General features: G+C 38.2%; 1 protein-coding gene across 4 annotated transcripts in view; it reads left to right on the forward strand.

Moving 5' to 3' along the window:
• Positions 1-17,442, forward strand: part of pcdh11 (protocadherin 11) — a 232,684-nt gene that overhangs the window by 83,249 nt on the left and 131,993 nt on the right. For all 4 annotated transcript variants that reach the window (XM_088379239.1, XM_088379247.1, XM_088379256.1 and 1 more), the window contains one exon: positions 15,833-15,941. In XM_088379239.1, the coding sequence (XP_088235365.1) occupies positions 15,833-15,941 (109 nt within the window). The remainder of the gene's footprint in view (positions 1-15,832; positions 15,942-17,442) is intronic.

Raw genomic sequence — 17,442 nt, forward strand, 5'->3', positions numbered from 1 at the left:
ATTCTCAAAATAACATTTTGGGGGGGACCTAAATAATTCCCTTTTTTATACACGGTTGCGGTCTTCCTTTGAGACGCTCACACCTGTATAATGAGAAACGCGCTGTCCCTACCATCAACACAACAGGTTTCTTTGCACTTTAAAAATAATGGAAGTTCCTCTATTCAATCCTCTCCATATAATGATGGGGCCAGGTGCAATAATGACCGCTACATCAAATCAAAGCAAACAGCAGCTATTGTATGCACTTTTTAAATACATTCCCCATTTAAACTACAGGACCCGAAGCACTCAATCAAAGAATCCTTGCTTGCACATAAAGGGTTCCTGTATATGTTTTTTTTTTTTTTTTTTGTAGTTGATGTTGTTGATGTACAATGCTGAGACATTATTTATGTCTTTTCTCTATAAACTCAGCTTACTCTATGCTTGTTACTCTAAAGCCACCAGACTTATAAGCCTGACTAAACCAGGTCACAGTGATGACAAAGCCAAAATGAACACTAATTTGATGAAATGAGATGCACATCTAGTAATGAAACACCTCTGCTGTCACTTACTTTGTATTCATGTCCTTCATTTGGGGCGAGTGCTTTTTTGGCACTTTGTAACGCCCAATAAACTGTAATATGCAATATATTTTGATTTACTTATTTGTAAAATATTAGATATGTTTTCAAATGAGATGTTTCTTGTTGTATTCCTCACAAATGCCTTATTTTCTATTTTAAAAAATTGTCGTGCTATACAGATTATTTACAGATGAACCATCTTAACTTAAGACTCCCCTGAAGCAGTCAGGATGACAATCTGCTCCTCTAAATCTTAAGGCCATGGATCTCGAAAAAGAGTGAAGTGCCTTCACTGCCTATTCTGCCCCAAAAGTAGGAGTTATTGGATGTTGGGGTCTCACTCATAAGTGAGGGAATAATTAAGTGGGAAAGATGGATCAGTAGGTCTTGCAGTGATGCAGACTCTTGTCTTTGTTCTATTGTGGTGAAGAAGGAGCTTGTACACTTTGCAATGACAATACACATTATTTAATTCCAACATTTCAACGATCCAATTAGCACAATACAGCGCTGACAAACAGCAATTGAAACCAGTGCATAAGACTCAAGAGAGGGGCTATCAGAAAAAGGCGGCAAAATAGAGAAAAATGGCCCATGGGCAAATGTGTGTTTTACACAGGCTCAGCCTCTGGGTCGCTGTTGGCAAAAGCGCTTGGGTTGTTGTTCGAGCTTTGAGGCCATTTTCCTGTATGTGACAGCTTGTGTATTCTCCATTTTCATAGGAAATGACTAAATTTGTGACGTTTTGAGCTGCAGGAAAGGATGAGATTCCTCCCTGATAACGGTTTTACTTCACAACCAATTGTTATTTCATTTGCATTTGAGCAACTATAAGCACAGCATAAACACACATGAACACTTAAATTAAGGGGATTTTTAGGTTTAAATAAATGCTAGTTTCAAATTTAGCCAACGAGGCACACAGCATGTTTATTCTAATTAACTATACACTACAAAACAGGTTCTTAACAGAATGAATTTAGCTTGGTTGAGTGTCTGTGTGTGTGTGTGTGTGTGTGTGTGTGTGTGTGTGTGTGTGTGTGTGTGTGTGCGCGCGCGCGTGCGTGCGTGTGTGGGGGGGGTGTTTGATAACCATAAAATAGTTACTGAGGGTTGGATTGATTCAGACGGAGCGCTACTGAAGGCCTAGGTGTGACATGCACGGCCTGCCACTGATTTCGTGAGTTTTTGTGAGGATTGAAGTTTAATTAAATTTGACCTAATCTGATTAAAATACTTAATTTCTCATTACTCCCACCATTACTTTTTTCAACATTAATCAGACTGAAAAGAAGCAAGTACGTAACTGCCTACAGGTGCCCAAATATTTTCAAAACTTTTTTTTTTTATCGACATGGAACCCCCCCAACCTCCAACCCCCCTCAAATTGAGCATTGTGTAAACTCTTCATATGTAGGAATGACGTTTTTTTTTTTTTTTAAACTTTAATCAATAATAATTCTGGCCAAAATGTGCTTTCCCCTAACCCGGTACTGTGTGGACATAGATCTTCTTATCTTTGGAACAAGGAAAAGAAAAAGGCACAAAGTCCAAACCAAAAGCGCTCTAAAACGTATTACAGCATTATTACTTTTTGTATATACCAAAGCCGTTTGACTTTGAGTCTTTCTTTGCAGAAGAAAAGAATAATACAATTTATTTGCAAGTGCTTTATACTTTATAAAACAACACTTTCAAAGAGTTATTCTCTTAACAGCTGTGCTGCATAAGATGGGCAACATAAAACCATCTCAAGTCTTGATCAAGTGCAGTTCTACACAACTACGATGTACACCTCATTAGGTTCAGTCGTTCTTCATTAAGCATACCTGCACAATGTAATTAAACCCAATACCAGAGGTGTTCGTTTGGATCTTTTATATAATGCATTTGATCATTAAACCATCTTAAGACATTCTTTGCATCGGTTCATATTATAATATATTTGTGGCATCCTATTATTTAAGTTACCCATCCTTGATTTAGCTACATAGAATGAAAGCAGTTACAGTGGGGTTCATTCTCCTTATTTGCATCCACACGAAGTTGTTTATTGTGATAGAGGTATTGTCTTACAAACGGGATTATTTTTTCACAGAAAACCTCCTTAAATTGAAATTTCGTATTTATAATATATTGGCCACACAACCTGGCTGTGAAGTTCCACTGCTGTAGTTGACTGAGATTAGCCAGATCATTTTTATGTACATACAACAGTCAGCTGAAACTTGCATCTTGGACATCAACCCCGTTATATTTCCGGCCTACCATGTGTGTATTGTAGCAATACGCTCAAGGCACAAGCCTGATTTCCAGACTTTTGCACACATGTATGTAAAGCAGCAGGAAGAGGCTCGGAGTGTATATCAGGCAGATGCACTGTAGCCACTGTCACAGCTGCAGGCCAAGCCCCTGAGGGAGCCTTCCGCCAGCCAGTCCTTAAAAAAGTGCCAAAGCACATCTGGGACCCAGCAGGTGCTCTGCAATCCCATGATAGATTGTTGTTTGCCGCTAAACCCTGGGACTGGTGTCTCTGTGCATCACTATGGCACTTAAGATTCAGCTGGAGTATGAACATCACAGATGATGTATGCATAATGAGCAAAGCATATTTAGCTTCTCTCGATGTTCCCGTTGTCAAAATGTATTACCTGCACCAAGGAGGTAATGTTCACATATACCACTTGCCATCTACAGTTTTGATATAATACTCTGAACTTTTTATAATCAATACACTCACATGTTTGTCACAGTTGAAAATATGGTGATTGGTAGAAATTCACCATGAAATATATCCTTTGCCTGAACTAACCTGTGCTAACAATGCCAATATCCAATGTACAACAACAAGGTTATGTCTCATTAGTTGAAGTTTAAATTTATTGCACTGAAGACAAATCTTGTAATGTGTTCTTCTAGATCAGGATGAAGCGGTGTCCTTTTCGCTGTTAAAACCCAATTGTAGCTGTTCACTAATTGATTTCCCAAGTGGCAAAATGTTAAGACTTTGGCAATCTCTACACTCTCTTTTATGCATTTACAGTATAAAAATTTGATCTGGCATGCTTTCACCTCCATCCATCTATTCATGCAAGTGACAAAACTGCTGTGTCTGGAGTTTGGCCCTTATAAAGACAAACATTTAAAAATGTTTACATTTTTATTGAAGTGAGGCAAGGACAAAAGAAGGATATTTAAATGTCACTACTTCTCATCATTATTTAGTCACCCTGTGCCAATATCATCAGTGAAAAGCAAGTGAGTAATCATTGTAACTATAAATTTCACTGAAAGGGCGACTTGGCCAGCAAGACAATGTGCTACCTCCAACCCCGTGCAGTACAGTCAATTGAGAACATTTTCCACAAAGTTGGTTAAACCCAGTGTGAGCAAGGCAGAACTTAACAGGTCTTCAGTGAGATTTTAGAGAATAGAAATTAATAAGCCTTTATTTGGCCCACAAGATGTACATTTTGGTTTTCAGAAGGAAGCCGTAACAATCAAGCAGAATAATAATACAGATAACATGTTTTAGTCCAATTGCTGGGCATTTTGGTGGTTTCCAACCTTGAACCGGTTTTGACCTTTTGCACCTTACTCTACTGCTTAACACTTTACCTAAAAAACTTCTTGTTTATGACACATGGTAAAAAAAAAATCATTGATGTACTGTATAAGTAGAAATTAATATGGATAAACACAAAGCATTTTAACAGCTTTTTTGTTTGTTTACATGCCACATACAAAAAAAGGCTGCTGCATACACACACACACACACACATACACACACACGCACACACACACTCAATTTAAGGCTAAAAGCAAGGTATTCTGAAAACGCAGTGTTTTAGAGCAAACTCACGAGTGCAATCTGAATGTAAATTTGATTTTGAGCTGCACTCCGTCACCTTCATGTGTAAGAGAAAAACATGTTGGATGTTTATGCATGTGAATCTCTCCTCTTCAGCTTTGATTTCATGACATTCCCTCGCTGCTCCTTAGCTTCAATGCTCCCATCTTCTTGTATCCGTCTACTATCTCATCCCACATGTGCTTCCAGGAAATGCAAAGCTTAACTGACAGCTTTTTATGAAGATAACATAGCAGAGTGAAACAGATGAGGCATAAGAGTTGCGTCAGTGATATGTTTTGGCTTAGATACACTAAGAGATTACAAAAACGATTTTTCATAACACTTGACTTTTTAACATGAAGAGAGTGCAGCTGTAGATTTTGACAGTTAATGTCATTACGCGCATCTTTTGCGATTGCATCAGGAATGGATGGAAACAGGAGCATTCTCAGCCGGTGTGGATGTTATCAACCCGTTAGAGGATTAGTTGTCATCAGTGAACAAACATTCTATAGGCTATTAGCGTAAAAACAAACTCATTAATAAAATGTATACATGTGTGTGTGTGTGTGTGTGTGTGTGTGTGTGTGTGTGTGTGCGTGTGTGTGTGCGTGTGTGTGTGTGCATGTGCAAATATTTTTTGTGTGTTTTATGTATCATGGCAGCCACAGTAGCAAACACAATGGCGAGATTAAGTGATTGTTATGACCGTGTCTGACTTTCATACTCTAAATATAAAATTGTAGTCAAAAGGTAAAGATAAGGTCAGTCCAAGAAGTCCTAATATGCTTGCATTGTTTTCTGGATTGCGAATTAAGAGGGAGTTTTTTTATCAGTTTATAAGAACCTGCCGCCTTTGCCCATTTAGTCACAATACAGTCCTAAATTGTTACTAAATTGCTTGCCTTGATTACAATAGATTTTTTTTTCAGTGATAAATGATCAAAACCCTTATCACTGACCTACTTTCGCCAGTAACGTCAGAAAACATGGAATGATGAGCAAATACTGTTTAGGCTGTCTAGTCTCACATTACAATTGCTTAAAGAGCAAATGCATATGTATATTCCACATAATCGTTCAGTGTGAGCAACAACAATGGGAGTGCTTTGATTGTTACACTTAAGTCATAGTCAAACTTTTATGGGACTTTACCTTAACTACTAGATTAACATGTATAGTGTACTGCATATAGGTGTACAGTACATGAAAGTATTGTTTATTTATAAATAGATGTCTATCGTGCTTCTTACTTTGCCCCTGATTAATAATACAACATTTGTGCAAGTCTGTCATGACGCACAGTCTAATTGCAAAGGAACGGGCTCCGTCAAGTTTTAGTATTTTCACAGATACATGCAGCTTGGAATACTTAGAAACTGGTGGTTTGCGCTGTCATGGGCGTGAACACAGCAGGAGCAGAAACTGGTTTGCAGGAGGTCAAAGTGCACAAAATACTGTTATAAGAAATTGTAAGCAAAGCAAATCTCCACGGGAGGATGTACTAAAGTTGGTCAGGGACCACAAATCACTGTTCTGAAGTAGGTAAATGAAGACCGCCATCCACCCAAATGACATGTGTCCATATGTCTATGACAGTGGTTCTTAACCTGGGTTCGATCGAACTCTAGGGGTTCGGTGAGTCGGTCTAAGGGGTTCGGCAGAGCCTCCGCCGTGGAGGTCACCTGATTTAATCGTGTAAATTCGTGATGATGCATATCTGAGCCGGTCTCTCAAAGGTAACAGCACAAGTCGCACTGATTTGCAGGTATGTAATTTGTTTAGGTTAGGGTTTAGGATAGAAACTTCAAACTGTTTAGGTTTTGTTCTTTGAACAAGGTGATGTTTGTGCACGGCTCATTTTGTGCACCAGTAAAAAATGTCTTGAATTTGAAAAAAAACAAAACATTTTTACTTAAGAGCTATTTGGTGAATGCGCATATGAAACTGGTGAGGTTCGGTACATTCAACGAGGTTAAGAACCACTGGTCTGTGAAATGTAATTTTTTTTTCTATCCAGTCTGATATGTTCAACTCAATAGTGGTGAACATACATTGTCATCAGAAAATTAAACTAGATGTACATTATAGGTCCAATTTAATGCTCATACTGTATTTGCATTAATTTGGTATCTCACAACGTTTACATGAACTGATGAGGAGAAAGAATCCTGTGCTTCGACATAAAAACCATAGAACACTCAGTGGTACTCACAAGCTTTGCTGTAGTTTTGAGTTGTGTATACCTACATGAATATGGCTTTAAGTGGCATATTACTGTGTTCCTGTGTGTTTTACAGTGTGTCTGTGTATATTCCACTTCTCTCCTTTCACTGCAGTCACATGGGTAGAGACAAGATTCACGTCAGATTTTTATTCTCGTGTCGGATGCCTACTGTGAAATGGATTTACTGCGAGTTGATTCCACTTGGGTTCTCAGTGATGTGAATCATGTAGTATAATTAAAGGTTCGCTTACACTTATACACTAGCTAAAATTCTCATTTTCCTATCATGGGTATTGTGAGTGACCACAGAAGATTTATGACCCAATGCTAGTATCAATATCTGATGGAAACATCCTTTGTCCAAATTTGGTCAATTTCCAATTATTTTTTTAATCACAGTGGGTCCATTGCTTTTACACATTATTGATAATGTAACTGTTAAAAATGATTTGCTCTCTTTCACTATGCAATACTAATATCTCAACAAACATGTCGTTGTGTTGTTGCTTTCCTTGAGAGTGATGTTTTTTTTAAATACGAGAATGCCAGCAAGTCATTCTACACTATTTCCGTACAAGACCATATTATTTTGTAGTTTTTAAAGTGGCAACATATTGGATTTGATGCATAATCAAAAGTGTGGCCTCTTTAAATATAATAAATAGCAGCACCAACTGTTTTTATGTCTGCAGTATTTTATCAGTCAATCTGCGAAGCTGTCAAACCGAGAGAGTGCCTACATATATTAGGAAGGTGCAGTAAGTGTAAAGGGTGGGGCAAAGCCTCACCAAACCCATTTGTCCTTCTCTGAATTTCTGCTGCTGTGGCATTTTTATTCCTCACTTGTAGTTGTAACTTAATTCTAAGTGTTACTGAAGTCCCTGTCAAACATTGTGTTGATAAATCTCTTAGTTATAACGGAATCAATATGGGGCAAGGCGCTGGATGAAAAACCTTTATAATCCTTGCCCTCAGCAATCCTGTGCACACAGGCCAATTTTACTCTAGTTTTATCATTTGAACCTGACAGTTTGCTGTATGTTGAGTAGACCTAATCCATACTTTTGATACGACTGTTGGCCAAACCTCATAAAGTATTCCAATCAAAGTTGCTGGAATGTGATTTTACTTTCCTAATAAAAACAAATTTTTCATATCCTTGTAAGAGTTCCACATAGGATATCAATGTGTGTGGCAATTACATAGTACATACCATGAAAATCAATTTAAACTCAAGTAAAAATGTGACCAATATATTGATTACTTAATTGTTAGGAAATAACGTATTATGTATTAGATACTATATTCAGCATTAAATACATTAAACACATTTACTGTGGCAAATCAGATTGTAAGCATATCTTGAGTTCATGGAGGGAGCTTAAATTGCCCTGTTTATTTGATAATCTTCCACTCTGTTTAATTACATTATGGCTCTTTGGCTTCTGCATTAAAAAAAATGTTTGTTCTTTTGAGAATTGATGATTGAATCTGTTTGGAGAAAACTTTCAGAAACAAATTAGAGGTAAATGTTGAAGCAATGTTGGTATAGTTATCAGTTTGGATGTATGCAAGAGTGATGCAAATCAAATATCTTTATTACTTTGATTGGAGATTTTGTGTGAAACTTCATTGTATCAATTACATTTCCCTCCTCTCTTGAGGCAAATTAAAATGACCCAATAGGGGTATTGCTACTTTATTACTTTGAACAATTGGGTAATGTTTTTGCTGTAGCTGGTCAAGAGTCACGTGAATGATCTGAGGAAGTAAGACAACGTGATCCAAGTGCTTAAAAGTACTTGAAACGAAAAATGTGATTATTCTGAAGATGCTGGCTTCAGTATAGTACAATGAACCATACATGAGACAATGCTGTCTTGGTTGATGTCAGATCAAGACAGTGCTTCATTGATTATGTCTCATGTAGAATACTTGCATTCTGGCCTCTCAGGCCCTCGTGTCTATCGTAAATGTAATACCAAATATCTTTGGGGGATCTAGCTAGTATGCCTCCAATTGAAAAAGGCAGAAATAATCTAGAAAAGCTTTTCTTGGGCTATGAGGGGGAGTGTCAGACAAGTGAAGGGTCAGTGCTCCCACAGTTAGAGGGACACCTCAGGGAGATGAATAAAATTGGATCTGCCATTTTCTGAAAAATGTACCGTTGATTTGATATGTTCACATCTAGGTTGTGTTCCGTAGAATGTCCCTAATAGTTGAGGAAGACAAATTACAGGTACTTTCCTCTAAAGCAAAGGGAAGGGAAACAACCCTGTGGAGAGGTCCCATCTATCCTCTCAACAATTCACAAACGATTCACTGTGAACAGCACATTAGTCCATGAAACTAAACATCTGAAAACAAAATAATTAATATGATTTAGTATGTCAGTATTTATAGCAATTGTATTTTTTTTTTTTGTGTAGCAGTATAATTAGTCTGTTTTCTGTCAACATGCATAAATGTCTCCTGAAGGTAAAAATGTAACCACTTCATTTGTGAACGTACAGAAGTTTCAAACTAGTGCTGCTAGTTTTTCAGCCACAGTTCAAGTTTACATTCAGTTGAAATCAACACTGTATATAAAGCAGAAAGTCCAACCCACTTGGGCATAAAATGCCTACACCACCCCCAACCAAAGAAAGAAACAAACAAAAAAATAATAGCTGTGACTTCACAAAGTCATCATACAATTCAAAGTCGGTGTTTGATGCGAGTGGCTAAGGGCAAAAGAATAGGGAGCAGACTGGGAATTTCTAGAGTCACGACCATAAAATTAGTTTGTTCGCTGTGTACTGTTGGCGAGTGCTATGCTGCCTTTTAAACCTGTCAGGCTAAACTGATGGGGGTTGAATTAAAAGCAAGAAGATGCCCTTCTGACGCTTCAGAGCTAAGAACAAGGAAATGCTCCAGAAGGCATACAAGTGCAGGAAAACCAGAGGGTTCACAAATACATTCAAACTTGGTCGTATCTGCACGTCTGTGTGTTGTATATTGCTCGGTGTGTGTTGCTGCTGTCTTATTGGCATTTTCCATGGCGATTTCAATGAGCTTACTCTATTAGGATCACAGAGGGCTTCCATCTCAGCCTGCATGCAAAAGAAGTGTCCCTGGAGCCTCTGTTTACCAACCAAGTCGGATTTGCTGCTCTCATACACAGCCAAGTTTGGGCTCAGCTACCCAGTATGCACCCCCCCCCTCCACACACACACACACACACGCACCGCACACACACACACACACACACACACTTTCAATCTCCCCATTGCCTCTCCCTTTGCCCTCAGCATCACCCACCCCCACATCCGCGTACAGCATCCCCAACCTCAACCCCCATCCTCCGCTAGTCTTTGAGGCTTTCATTTTGTCGCTCATCCTCAGTCCTCTTTTTTTTTTTTTTTTTTTTAGCCAGAATCACTTCTAAACTTTCCAGACTGTAGGGTTTTTATGTAAATCTCATGGCACAGAAACATAAAGCTGTGGTTACAAGCCAAATCCACATCCTTAATAAACAAAAAAGAGAAACACTTCAAAAAGAATTGTTTAACTCTCAATAAATAAATAAATTTATGTATCGAACAGGATTGTACTGCTTCCTCAAAGAACAAGTAAGGACTTCAAGAGGTTGTTAATAAACATTGAATGCTAAGATTATTGTTCTTTTTTCCCTGAGTAAAATTTATCATTCTACTTGAAAGAACTGTTCAAGTTAATATTCAGTCCTATCCAGCATTTGAAATGTAGTGTTTCTGAAGTGGTATAATACACCACAAAAACAATCACGCTCAGTTGCTGACCAGAGAAGGAATTGTCTCTTGGAATTGTTTCTTGATGATAAAGAAAACAATCCCATGACAAAGGAGCAAAGGAAAGCATCTGTTTACTACAGCTACTCATTCTCAAGGGGAGAAGAAAAATTGCTTTGTACATTGATACAGTTAGTTGACAACTATGTTATTTCTGTGATTGGAAGATTTTGTATTTTTTATTTTCTTCTCAAGCATGCACTTAGTTCTTGTCTATTCCAGCATTGTTATAGCATCAAAACTCAGCTGGTATAGGCTTTAGTTCCCTGGGACCCTGAAAAGGATCTGTTGTATAGAATATGGATGGAAATTGGGAAGCACTTACTCTCGTGGCTTCACTTGCTTTTAAACCAGATAATGAAACTCAATATCTCAAATAATATTTTTCACAAAGCTATCTTTTGGGTTGTAGAACATTGGAAGAATGTAGCTGCCTGAGCTGTAGATGTATCCACGATGTGGTTTGTAGCTTACTGGAGCCAGTTTGGACTTCATATTGTACTCCAAATAGATATGGGGTGACAGTCATATGTTAGTAAGAAACATGGGAGAACAGAGCAATATTCCCAAGAGAAACGCTTCAAAAAGAATTGTTTAACTCTCAAAAAATAAATAAATGTATGGATCGAACAGGATTGTATCGCTTCCTCAAAAAAAGAGTAAGGAGTTCAAGAGGTTGTTAATAAACATTAAATGCTAAGTTTATTTTTTTTTTTTTCTCTGACTAAAATTTATCATTCTGCTTGAAAGAACTGTTCAAGTTAATATTCAGTCCTGATGCACCAGTGTTGTAATTTTCTGTTACAATTACTCATTGTGTCATGGTTGAAGAACAATGGGCCTCATTCACTGACAGTCTTGATGCATGCATGTTAACCTCCAGCATGAAACTCATCCTTTGGGGTAGAGTTTAAAAAAATGAGTTTATATACTTTCTGAAAGGACATGAATAAGATTTTCCAAAAATGAATAGATTGTGAAAAATGGGTAATGTTTGCTAAAGGGATGTCAATTTAAAGATCAGGAATGCAGCATCTGAAGAAGAGAGAAAGTTACGATGATGTGATCGAAGTTGGTGAAATGTAGTTCGGAACATACACCGACACTGACTAGGAATAAATATAATGTATTAACACCACTTATTTCCCATATTGTTACCTCTATTTTCCCAAATCTTCATACAGCTATCCAACAAGAAAGAGAACATATAAAATGTATGTTTTCATTTATGTTGTTTAATTTTCAAAAATAACGATAATATCATTAGTAGTCGTAATTTATTATATCCCTCGTAATATAGTATTATTGTATACATATTATTTCAGAATCTATTCATTACCTCAAAGTCTCTCAGGAATTTCAAACTGAACATGTGCAAAGTAATTCTGACCAATCCGATGCGGCCTTTCATTGTTTACACCATGAGGGATTGTATGATGGCCTCCTTTGAAAGTTTGAAGTCTAGACCGTTTCACATATCATGTTGTTAATGCAAGACAACCATTTTGTGCATTACAAAATTGGCTCGAGGGATACAGACTCCAACCTATCAATTTGACCTCATTATAGAGGTCTGGCCGGCTGAAGACAGCTCACACACACATTGAAGACAGCAATGGCAACACACCAAACATTAACAGAAAAAAAATGAACCATAACATTGGTCTTAATTCCCTGAAAAGAGGACTTGCTGGAAAGGAGCCAAATTGTCTCAGCATCTTAACTTGGCAAGAGGCCATAACTTTTCAAACAACTACTAGTCATCTCTCAGATTTTCTGACTACAAACATCTGCTTTTCAAAGCTGCATGTCGTTCCACTTGAGTCTGTCACCAAAACTGCGCTCAGTCACTAACTGTCACTTCCATCTGAAGTCTGTAGGGTCTCCAAAGACATGAAATCAATACTGAACATTTTCCTCATGTGGGGACACACACTGACGACGGACAAGATTCCCCTCACTTGATTGAGGCCCACTTAGATGGTTAATATAACTGATGGACTGACACACACAGCTCTGTGGGAAGAACCACTGTGATACTCTGTGACAATCTCTCACTGACAGTGAGGTAGTGAAAATCCAAACTTGTTTGCATTGTCTCCTGCTGTTAAATGCTCTTTTGTTGCTTGTTGTTATGTCTCCTTTTAATCCACCACACCATACTATGAAAGACGATTTAAGACATGAAATGAAGAAAGGTATCAGAAAATAACAATACTCTTAATAACAGCTCAACAATTTGTTTTTTCGCTCTGATGCCCAACGACAAGAACAAGAACAGAAAATAACAGCTTGTAACAATACACATATTCATCTAGATTGATGAATATGAATTGGTGTTTATCCACAGCATCTGGCAATGTGGGAAGAGGCCACACTTGTGTTCAGTTGCGCACAGACAAGAACAGCATGTAAAAAAATATTGCTATTGTTTACGAACCAATAGTGGCCCTGACATCAGCTACCAAGGGTATCTGGGGTCAAAGGTTCCGTCAAATCTGTGGTTTTCTGAGAACAAATGGCCATCAATTGAAGTTTGAATGAGGTAAAATTGATCATTTACATGAATTGATCAAAATTTTGATCATCTTAGACCTCATCTCATGTTGAATTTCATTTAAATTCCGCAGTGGTTTAAGTCCAACACATAGACACATAGTGTCCTATTAATTTTTCCAGCATAAGTCGAGCACAAAGCAGAGTCTGTGCGCATGGGTAGTGTTTTCTTTTTCTGTTTTTCTAAACTTTGCACTTGTAGATTTGGGCTTAACGGCGTGTTTGTACCTTTGTGCGCCATTGTGGGAAGGAAGTAGTCTTTTACCGGCCAATCCTGGCAGCAACCCTCATTTACATTGAAATAAGGGTGGTCAGAGTCCCGTACACCAGAGTAAGCCATGTTTGACATTACGGAAAAAGGAATCAACTCGCTGGGGTCTGTGTATGACATTGGCAGATAAACTGCAAGATCTCCCTTTACTGATCCTGTGGTCAGCCCTGCTGTCCATGTAAAGTGGGAAATTGGAGACCACCTTGCACCCTGATCATGTGTATGATCCCCCCTCCACCAATCGTGACGTAGGTGCTACGACATTAATATTTAAATGGTAAAGATTATGATTTCTTCAACCGATTTAGAGGTATTATCCCACCCTGGTGCCATATTTATGAATGAAACATACAATGAAACACATATCCACAAAGCACCAATGTTGTCTGCCTTCACCTTGATCAAATACACTAAGATCGAAATACACCACCTGCACCACGAGTTGGACCTACTTTTAGTGAGACTAAAATCGAATTTACTCTTTGTAATGGAATTTTCTGATGTGCCTGGGGAATGTAGTAGAACATGCTCTCGGTCCCTCGCAGCGTGGTCTACCAAAGTCACAAAAACCCCAAACTAGGCTCGCCCTGCACTAAACTGAAGATATGCCTATTTTTAAGTCAAGCGCAGTCTACTTTCTGTGTCGGGGGGGCAGCTCCAAGCGCCGAAATGACCAGTGAGACGCAATGCGATCCCAAACACGCTAGACTGCTTGAAGTTGCAGCTGATAGAAATGAGAGAGGAACAAATAGACAAATAATTGGTTTTTTTTTAGAGATAAACTACAATTGTATTACGTTACTGTCACAGACTAATTGGTCTTAAGTTATTTCCTTTTGTTTTTGTTCAACCGTATATTTTCAAGTTCCGTAGCATTCGTTCCAGCACAATACAGTCTGCTTCCTTTCTAAAGCAGCAAGATAAGAAGCTTAAAGTCTCAAGAGTGCAAAGGAGATGTGTGTGCACATTGTCTTTGCAGTGCCATGTCTTTGGCAAGGGGGCATCTGCAGTTTACAAGACTTGCCTTCAATTTTACTCATCAAACAATGGTTGTGTACACAGCCCATTCAAGGCAGGGGGAACGCAACTCAACGTGACAAGAACATCAACCATTGGGCCATCTGGGGAGGATGAGTGGCAAATAATGACTCCTTGGTGATTATCGAAAGCACAATTCTTTTTCTCTCCGTTACAACCCAAAAATAGTCAGCTGCAGTAAAAACTAACAAAATAAGAACCATACCCTGAGGATTCAGAGCATTGACTGATTGAAGATCCATCATCTCACCTTTAATTCACATCAATGCAATTTATTTTCAACTAACTTTTGTTGACGCCATTGCCAGGCTTGTTCCTGACCTCACAAAGGCAAGTCATTAAGATCAAAATCTTCCCGACATAAAATTTTTATCTAAAATCAATCCAGTGACCTTCACCACGCAAAGGCAAATGCGTCGTCAAATGCTGGCACTGTGTTAAACGAGCGTTGCATATCTTTATTAATCAGGACTCGGCCAGCAATATTGCTCAGGTTCATTGTTTTCCCCCAGCCTAAATTCTAAGGTTTCCTCCCAACTACTTTTGTGAGAAGTAGAGCAAATAAACAGACAAACAGAAAATAAAGCTACAACGAAATGTATTGTGTACTGCCAAGCAAACACTCTCATTTGACAATGTTGCCGCAGGCTGTTTCACAGTAGACAGATGGAAGGAATCATCACCACAGCATGTATATTGCCCACATCGTACAACACACAAATGCTTTTTTAACTGTTGTTACCTCTTGAAATGCAGAAAACCTTAACAACTTAATGTCTGCCTTAGAAAGGGAACAGTTTGTGTTCATAAACTGTATGGCTAATAGTTGCTGAATAAATTGATTAGTACACTCAGGATCTTGGCTAAACCCCTTGGCTCCGAAGTGAATCTCTCTCATTGATGTGTATGGCATGCTTGCATCCCCTCACCATGATTAAATACTGTATGCTCTTTAAGTATGACTGTCATGGAACATGTAGTTCCACGAGACCAATGTCTGATAGTATATGTGTTAATATTCGCCAGTGTATACATGGGTATGTCTGTGTTTGTGCATGCCTGCTCTTTCTGTCTATATATATATATAAAACAAAGAACAATGTGAGGTGTTGTCTTGGTCTATTTACAAATGTATGCTCTTAGTATGAAGCAAGATGTTGGCTGATAATAATTTCCCAGTTTAAAATAGTGGCCCAACAAAAGTTACTATGTATTGAAAATGTTAACATTCAAAGGCTAACCAATCCTACTCCCTTTGAGCGTGCTGAACTAAGACATTTATAGATGACCTTTTCCTTTATTTCTTTTTTTTTTATATGTATTTTTGTGGACGTTCATACGCAGTGGCGGTGCCAGAGGGGGGCCTCTGAGGGCCTTAAATATGCTTGGCCCCACTGGGTGCCAGACCAGACAACTGACTTTTGGAATCACACACATGGAATCTTTATCAGTGTTTTATGACAAATTTGGGGATTTGTATTTTTTTGTTTTTGTTTTGTTTTGCAGACCCCCTGAGATATCCTTGGCCCTTTCCGTGTCCCCCAAGGGAAAAAAAATCCTACTTCCACCAATGTTTATATGGTGAATCAATCAATCAACCAACCAACCAATCAAGGTACAGTGTAACACAGTTGAAACACCACCACCCGATGTAAGCTTCACGTCAAAGCTGCCCTAAAATAACATAATTGATAGTTACAATAATCATTGTTCATGTTTTTGTAATCGTTAATAGAAGAGTCTATGGATGTGTAGTTTTACATTCACATCAATATATCTATTGTCATACAAAATGTCTTCAAGGTGCATATAGTTAAGTTTAATGTGGATGTAATGTTCAAACTTCTTACACAGGCTTCACCTATTATCCAGTTGCAATACTCTTGTTCCAATAATGAGCACTCTAGCAGCTGCAAAGGGCACATACATATATGGCACTACAAAACTACAGAGAAGTCAGGCAAATCTGCTCACGACAATGCATGTTTTTATTATGCAGCCTGTAGTGTTCTGCAAGACATTAACAGAGAATTAATTAGCTGTCATGTAACAACATCATGTATCTCTCCGGTATGCACACATTATTTTGCCAGTGGACATTAGGTGAAGTCTGGCGTTACTCTAATTGGTGTTTTGCAAATACATGCCACTCATTGCTGGACCCTTCATTATTCTAGAGATTTCTTGGCCTCGTGAGGACTTCTGTTCATTTTGCTTTAAGCGTGCTTCACGTTGATCCGACAGGATATTATTAGCTGTTGTTTTTTTTGGAAGTAAACTTCATGACATTCTGATGTTGATTAATTGAGGCCAAACCAAAGGGCATGGTAATGCATCAAATACAAATCAAACTACAAATACTTACAAAATAGTAATCCATGATATAAAGTGACAATTCAGTGGGAAATGAATATTGCACTGATACTCTTGATTATTTTACCAATATCCTCTCTGAAATATGTTATTTCGTCAGCATTACAACTTACCTTTTGCCAGAGTTATTGATTGAGTTTTTTGTTTTGTTTCATGCTGGACACGGTCGGCATTACTTTTAAACCTCTCCACAGTAGTAAGACATGAGTGCCCATGCAGCATGATTTGTGTCTGTTGTCAACCGTCTCAGCACCGACATGACAGATGGGAAGCCTAAAGCTTTTTCTTCCTTCTGATCCACTACTTTGGAGGAAGCTAGGGCCACACACGTTGCATATTCACGCGCTGCGGGAAAAGTTCAAATATTATCTCATGTAGTTTTTGTCTATCTTGGGTCCCTGCACTATATCTCTGAAATTCTACCTCTGCTGCAAAGAAGCTAAAAGTAAATATTGAATTGTCCTTTCTCTGTCCACTCCATCTTTTTCAAATCTTTCCTACCTCCAGAGATCTTGGAAAGAGGGAGAGAAAACTGAAAGAAATGAGGCAATAGAGAGAGATTCAACTCAGTGGGGTATAACTTAAGTGGTTCTTGAAAGTGACCGTGGAAACAGTCAGCTTCTGTAAAAAGGGGCCTTTTTTCCCCAAAATTCTCTGGCTCTTCAAAAAGAGTTCCTTTCTATTGGAAACGTACAATGTGAACCACATTTTATACTGTAACATGCTATGAAAAATCTTAAAAA

This window comes from Syngnathus floridae, chromosome 1 (assembly GCF_059516105.1).
Source record: "Syngnathus floridae isolate MCC-2025c chromosome 1, RoL_Sflo_1.0, whole genome shotgun sequence".
Lineage (NCBI taxonomy): Eukaryota > Metazoa > Chordata > Actinopteri > Syngnathiformes > Syngnathidae > Syngnathus > Syngnathus floridae.